Raw genomic sequence first — 7490 nt, 5'->3', positions numbered from 1 at the left:
TTGACTCAGCCCACCACCGCTTCATCACACACTCGTACGGCACGAGCAAACCCGGTGCCGGCTCCTTGTTCCGTTTTGCTTTGCATTTAAATTTGCACATTCCCTGCCCACACTCCGCTCCCGATCCTTTCTCATACCGTCCTTGCAAACCGTCCCGGTCCGTACCTTTTAATCCCAGCCGATGAAGCTCAAAGCCCTAGCGCAAATCTCGCTGAGGTTCGTTTTCACTTTCAGCATCGGCTGCGTCGAACCTTTGGACCGTGTGACTTTATCCTTTTTTTTTTTTTGGATCCTTTTCCTACTCACATCTCTCATCACCAACCGCTATCCTTTCCTTGCATGTTTAATGCGGTGCTCTGCTTTAAACGATGGACAGCACCAACACGCCATAGCAGCAGCGACAGCTGTGGCGTGGATCGTGTAACTTCACGTTTGCATAATTTATGCCGGCAGCAAATCGGCAGTGGCACATTTCGTCCCGTAGCCTCCCAGGACGTGCCTTCGTCGGTCCACCGTCCTTAGCAGGCCGAGGAAAGGGGGCGGGGGTGGGGGGGAGAGCGGCTACCACCTTAATGAAACCAGTACGGACAGTGATCTGAGCGGTAGAGACGCCGCCCGGTACAAGAATCATTGCTGATGCAAGGTCTCGGGGTTCGCGGCTGACTGTTTGCTAAAGGTGGACACGCCATCCACCATCACAGGGTTGCTTCACTGTTTGCTACTAGCGCGCCAAGTGCAAAAGCTAACTCTACACCTCGTTTATAATTCATCGTTCAATGATTTACCTTCCTGAATCGATTACTGTCAAACATCTCTTTAAATCCAGCAAGCTCATTTTGTTCCCTGCACGGGTAAATCTACCACCCCACCCGAAAAAAAAGGAAGCAAGCTACCGTTCATTACGATGAGGCTGTCGCTGGCAGCGGGTACTGTCCATACATTACGTATCGGTCGCAGGCAAGCATTGGACAATAGAAAAATATATAGAGAGATCCTGTGGAGGCCGACATCACTCATGAACAACCTTGACAATCCTAATTTTTTACTTGTTTTTATACTAGCCAAACTACAGGCAACGCAAATTTACTCAACTTTTTTGTTACGTAGATAATGGATAACCCCTACCGATAGTACTGTCAACCGTTGGAAGACACAGCAGCATTTCGATGCAAATTATCATACAGGACGCGCAGTTGTCGAAAAGAAGAGAGTTGTTTCTTCTTTTTTCTCTAACTCTCTCGCTCTCTCTTACTCTCTCTTTATCTCTCTCTCTATTGTGACTGGCCCGTTACCGTGGTACCGTGAAATGAGCACTTTTCCGGTGCTTCACTAGCTTCAATGCTTCAGAAAATGTATTTTCCCCACGCTGTAAGAGCATCCCCGGGACGCCCACTGCCTTCCTACCCGTTTTGCACGAGTCCAAAAAAAAAAAAACCTCCAAAATATTATTCCTTCTCGAGTGCGATTAAATTTTATTCGACGCGAACCACCGAACCGGCCGCTGCCAATATTTCCACGCATACAATTAGCCACCGAGCCGAGTGCGAAGAGTGCGCTACCGTCCATCCGGTCCATTGCCCGTTGTCCTGGCGGAAACAAATGGAATTAAATTGCCGCGACGTTGTTGGAAGCTTTCCAGCTATTGCGGTAGGTGAAGGTCAATGGCGAGAGAGAGAGACAGAGAGAGAGAGAGAGAGAGAGAGAGAGAGAGAGGGCAGATTTGGGATGTTCTTTTTTTCTGGCTCGAGGTGACTTCTTGCCAACTTCCATTGCACGGCTCAGCGAGAGAGAGAGAGAGAGACGGAGAGTGAAACAATTGCTCGTCCATCATCGTTTGTTTATTTAATCAATGTCGTTCGCATACTGGAGTGTTCGAGCCGGAGGCGGCAAGCACAGCCACGGTTCCATCGGGAGTGGAGAACCTCTTAGAATCTAGAAAGATACCAAATTAAAGCTTCCCACTCGAAAAGTTCATCCGTACTTTGTGTGTGTGCCAAGTGGCAATGTTTTTTTTTTTTTTTCAATGGAATTTCCTTGTGTGTCGTTTTGACTTCCCGGAAACTTCTGGAGAGAGACACGGCTCATCAATTTCTTGCCTCACATGCCAAAAGCCATCGGACTTGTTTGCTGGGATGATTGACAGGAGCAACGAGGCTTTCGAATGTTTCGACTCCCAACGCTCACAACCCATTTCCCACAAAGACATTAAGCTGTACTCCTTTGGGACCTTCTGTTCCTTCTTTAGGCATTGGCGTGGATTGAACTGTAGGTGGACTGTGCGACCGCCCGGGGGGGGCCCCTGGAAAGTTAGTCCAGCATATACTGAACGTTGGCAAAGCAGTCCCAAACATCCGAAATCCACCACCGAGTTTCAGAGGGGTAGTCGAAACAACAAAAAAGAAAAACGTAAAAACGCCACCAAAATTGTCTTACGTCCGGGCAGCACCTACTGCCTGTGCCACTGTGTCTCACATTTATTCGCATCCTTGCTCGAGGGGGCTGTTCACCCGAAATGCACAGTGGTTACTAAGAAGAACTTAGTTACTAAGCTGCTAACTGTTTTTTGCTATCTGTCTGTGTGTGTGTCTGTGTGACTTGACTCTCCTGTAAAGCTATTGCTACTGCCGAGCTAGTGCGACGTCGTCGTCGTCATCATCATCATCATCGTTGGTATCAGTGCGTGCGATGCAGTCAGTGGGAGGCCTTACCAGGCGTAGCTGGCACCGAGACCGGCGAACTGGACCACGGATCCACCGTGCACGGCGGCTACAGGAGCGGCCAGCGGAGTCCTGCAAACAACCGGGGAAGATTTAGAGTAAAGCCCCTTTTTGTTCCCGTACCCCCCCTTACGAAACTTACTTGTAGGCCAGCGGGGCAGCGTAGGCAGCGGGGTAGGCGGCCTTAACGATCGGGGCGTGGGCAGCGTAGTGGACGGCCGGAGCGGCGTAGTGAGCGGCAGCCGGGTAGTGGACGGCGGGGGCAGCGTAGTGGGCGGCAGCCGGGTAGTGGACGGCCGGGGCAGCATAATGGGCAGCTGTGAGGCGGGACAACGATTAGAACGATAAGTGTTACGCTACGAGTGGAGAGACGAAGAAGTGAAAGCTAACGTCACCGGTCCATCTTTGCTTACCGTAGGCGGGGGCGGCGTACTTAACGGCGGGGGCGGCGTACGCGTATCCGTCGTTGCTCAGGCGCGAGCTGTGCACACGCACCGACGAGTGCGCCGAGTCGACGGCCTTCGAGTACTGGGACAGCACGTTCTGGCCGTACAGGCCCTTGACGGTGTGCTCGTGCGACGCACCGACCGAGTGGAAGTCGGCGCTCGGCGCGGCAATCGAGTAGGCGGCCGGTCCACCGGCACTGACGGCGGCCACGAGCGCAGCAAGGATGACAAACTGCCAGCAGGAGAGACAATGGAATAGAGCAAGATGGGTCAGAATCACTATCACACACACACACGGACACACACAGACACGCAACCGTACACACTCCCTAGGACAAACTGTCAGAATTTCGAAGAATTTTGGAGAATTTTGGAGAATTTGGGAGAACTTTGGGGAATTTTGGAGAATTTTGGAGAATTTTGGAGAACACTGGGACTTCTCTCAGAATGTCTTAGGGAGTTTCGCAGACGGCATACCACTGTTCGGGAGCGTTTCGGAGCGTTCCTGCCCGTAAATCCCGCTGGCTGGCACGGGACCAACTTACCTTGAAGGCCATTTTGCAGTTGGTGTTGGTTGGTTTGATTGGGCGAGTTGATTGAAGGGCTTTGCACACACTCGTTTGCAGAACGGAGCCGATGAACTGATGCTGCCAAACCCGTCGGCCGGGCGCTTTTATACGGTTGCACCCGCCAGACCTGCGGCTCGGCGAAATCTGTCTTCGCAGAATCCCCTCACCCCCCTAGCTCAGCCCCTCTTTCGCTCGGTCGGGTTATCAGCCCCACCAGAATGAACGGGGAGTTCGCGCAAGAACTTATCTAAGCGCTGCGTACTCGCACGCGTACGTTCACTTTTCGCACATTACGGGACCGAGGGGCCGAGGGGGTTTTGGGTGTCGCCCGAAACCCAGGTTATCAGATCACCCACCCCGGGTGAGCGTGTGTATGAGGAGGGATGTGACGGGGTGACCCAACGCCTCTACGCAATACGCACACGCAGCAACGCGCCTCTAGGGCGTGCCTGCTGCCTTTGCTGCTGCTGCTGGAGGTCAACGCGCGCGTGGCTAGAACCGGCTTTCGGCAGCACTGCACAATGCACCACACACACACACACACACGCGTGCTCACACTCGAACTGGTGCATATGCACCGCACGTGAGTACTTTCGCTTTTCTATCGGCGCCCGACCGCACGTTTGTTAGAGGATGTTGGTCCAACACCGCAGCAGCAACAACAACAGCAACAGAGAGTAGAAAAAATAAACGAGATCCCGTCAAGACTGGCTGGCTGGCTGGCTGGCTCGGGGTGGCTAATCATAACCGACGCCCATTCCCATTCCCCTTGAGTGTGAGCACTGCTTTGGTGGCGGTACGGCCGCACCTTCGCCGCTTTGGTCGATCGCTGTCGATCTGGGGTAAACAGGGCGACGCGAACCGGGGCCCACAATGTAGGTCGTTCCGTGCCTGGGTTCGCTGCTGGCGATGGGCAATTTTTCCACGATGGGGATGAGCAGCGGCAAATTCGTTCGCTTGAGAAGGTCGCTGATGATCGGTTTTCGAGTATAAGCCTGAGAGCGAAAGGAAGTTAAGTCGAAGACGAAAGCTCAACCGAGGTTTTGTACATTAGCTCTAAACAGTGGTTCACTTTTTTAGAATCTATGTGACGAGAATGTCGGAAGACGATACTACGAAAACAAATCATTAGCAAGTTTGTTAGGGCGATAATTTAGAAGCAATTTCGTGTGGCATAATTATTAAAACTTAATTAAATTTAGCTAATTTAAAAACAATTCGGCTATTTCGGTGAGTGCGTAATGTTCTGTGGTCTTGTGGAAACTAGTTGATTTGGCCCGGTTACAGGGTTACGCAAGATAATTTCGGAGGTATTCAATAACTTTAGGATGCGTGTAAAGGGTTTTTTGAAGAGACAACGCAAATTCAAGATGACCTTTAACTCCAAGGGACACATTTAGAGAATCTGATTCAGTGCCCCTGTTGATCCCATGGAATTTCACCCGTCCAAGCATGGATTTACTATCCGTCAGCGTGGTTCTTAATAAGTCCCAAAAGTCTGTAAACCCCAGTAAGAAGAGGATTATTTGGTGCAGTAACTTTTCTGTAGAAAAGTTGCCACAACATGTTTATGTATGCGGACCTACAGTGGCAGTCCCCTGAATTAGGATACCTATATTCTGACATTGAGGCATCCTGGTTCATTTTTTGGGAAAACTTCCTCACCCGTCGTAGATGACATTCTTTAGCTTTGATTCAGCCAAAAAATTAGATCATATGTAAGAAACAATCTCGAAACTCCATGCAAAAGCGTTTATCTACTAAATTCTGGCTGTAGTTTAGGCATGAAAACTAAAACGATATCATGCCGTGCTGTGATGGACAAAAAATCCGTTATTTTGTGGATTGTGTCAACATGATTCTGAAACCCTTTGGAACTCGAGTTTTTATTACAGCTGTAAATGGCTACACAACTACGATTGTTTAACTGTTGTTTTTTTATATAGAACTAAGGTAAACGTACCTATGGTGGTGGTAGTACCAATAGTAGTGGTTTTGCACTAAAATGCGGTACACACGTCAAATTAACAGTAATTAAGTTATTTATGATAGTCTGAAATGTTCTTTAGCTTTTTACAAAGGGTTTAAAAGATAAAAGGGACCATTCCGTTACTTAGTGACCGAAAATCCATTATTTTGTGAAACGTGTCAATATTTTTCCAAAATCTTTAGGATTTCATAACGAAACTCATATTTCTGTTAAAGTTCTAAATGACCACATAACCACGCAATTACTAGTTTTTCAGCATAACTGTTATGAAATGTTATTGTTTTACTAAAATTGTTTGCCTTTTGACCATATTTATGCATTTTTAAGTCCAATTGCTTTGTTTTGTTGTTGCCATTACCGGTACATAAAACAGACATGTTTCTCTAGTATTTCCAGTCTTGGAGTCAGTAAAAACTGTTTATTCTAGGAAACAAACAGAATTCTTATAAGCCACTCGTATTGCCAGAATCGGATGCAATTGGAATTTGCATATCCTGCTGTGAGTGCAAAATTGATCTGAAATCAAGCACACTTTTTCTAGGTCTGGGTAAACAACTCTACATCTACATTGTACAGTTCGGAATCACACTTGTCAGTAATCATCGCTTTTCATATGAAACAAGATTCAATAAAATAAGTGTAGATTTGTTGTGCTAAAGGCACTAAAAAGTTTGGACTGTACAAAGTAAAACGTATTTTAGTTTTTCTCTGTGAAATTAATATTTTTATATTATTAATAGTAATATTTATTAACCTTGACACTTTGAATTCATTAAAAATCATCTGCGACGCTACAAGCTGCACCACTTTTTGGGGTACATTTACCCTAAGTGTTTGCCGATTACAGCCAATGAAATCATTTTTTCTGAAAGAAGCAAATGTGAATGAAATGTTGTAAAAATATAAAAGCAAAAGGCTTGTTTCACACAGTAAAACCAAGCGGCTAAGCGAAACTGACTGCAAAGCACAATAAGCAACAGATTAAGCTCATACAGGTTGTGATTGGAACGGTTAGAGCAGGATTGCTTCGCAAATATCGTTGTTGAGGGCCATTTACAGCCATTGTTACAGCCTGATTGATTGTCTTTCAAAAGAAAAAAATCGAATTTTCGCCGAAAATGCTGAACATCTCTTTATACAATCATCGCCGGCCTTATTAAAGGCTCTCGAAGACAGCGCATTTAAAGCGATCAAGTCTTTTTTGACAAATTTAAATAAAACTGAAAAAGCTCTTAAACGTGGGCCACACGAAACCATGCTCTGTCAACCATCCTTCGGCGTTCTAGCAAACATTGACACACGGTAGCGCTCGCCGTTTGTGTGTGGGCTTGTTTTTAGATTAAAGCATCAACGCTGCTCAGTGAACCACCCAGCAAAGGGCAGTTTGGCGAGTCTCTCCATTTGCATTCGAGCAACAACAACAGCAACAAAAACTTCCAAACGCAACACGTTCCTGTGTGACTTCTGATGTGTGCCAAACGCACGAGCAGCGGAAATAATTTATGAATGCTCCAGCCCCTCGATGCGCATATTTTTCCGCTTCCTCCCCCTCAAAAAAAAAAAAACACCCACTCAATAACCTCAGTAAGTCCCACTGTGCGTGCGGTACATGTCTGCATATCACAATCAAACGAGACGTCTTCCGTTTTTTCTGTTTTCTTCCCGAGCGCCCGCCCACACATATCGCTCGCATATATCATGCTTATGATACTTTCACTTTTAAATACCTTTTCAGCTCCTGCGAGCAAAACGCTAGCATATCAACGAA

The 7490-nt window shown here is 47.3% G+C and overlaps 1 protein-coding gene across 1 annotated transcript; it reads right to left on the bottom strand.

Moving 5' to 3' along the window:
- Nucleotides 1-2424: 2424 nt before the first annotated feature.
- LOC120959170 (pupal cuticle protein G1A) lies at nt 2425-3832 on the bottom strand. The gene is made up of 4 exons (XM_040382372.2): nt 3709-3832; nt 3131-3395; nt 2860-3034; nt 2425-2789 (listed from the first exon to the last, which is right to left on the bottom strand). Exons 1-4 carry the CDS (start codon nt 3718-3720, stop codon nt 2705-2707), a joined length of 537 nt encoding a protein of 178 aa, XP_040238306.1. The 5' UTR covers nt 3721-3832; the 3' UTR covers nt 2425-2704.
- Nucleotides 3833-7490: the final 3658 nt, after the last annotated feature.

The sequence above is a fragment of the Anopheles coluzzii genome, chromosome X, assembly GCF_943734685.1.
Source record: "Anopheles coluzzii chromosome X, AcolN3, whole genome shotgun sequence".
In the NCBI taxonomy this organism is placed as follows: domain Eukaryota; kingdom Metazoa; phylum Arthropoda; class Insecta; order Diptera; family Culicidae; genus Anopheles; species Anopheles coluzzii.
The sequence above is the reverse complement of the archived record's forward strand: the minus strand, read 5'-3'. Positions and strand labels throughout refer to the sequence as shown.

Coding starts and splice junctions, on each gene's coding strand:
- LOC120959170 (XM_040382372.2), bottom strand. Junction 3,035..3,130: donor GTACGCCGCCCCCGCCTACG/GTAAGCAAAGAT, acceptor CCCGCCTCACAG/CTGCCCATTATGCTGCCCCG. Junction 2,790..2,859: donor GCTGCCCCGCTGGCCTACAA/GTAAGTTTCGTA, acceptor GGTTGTTTGCAG/GACTCCGCTGGCCGCTCCTG.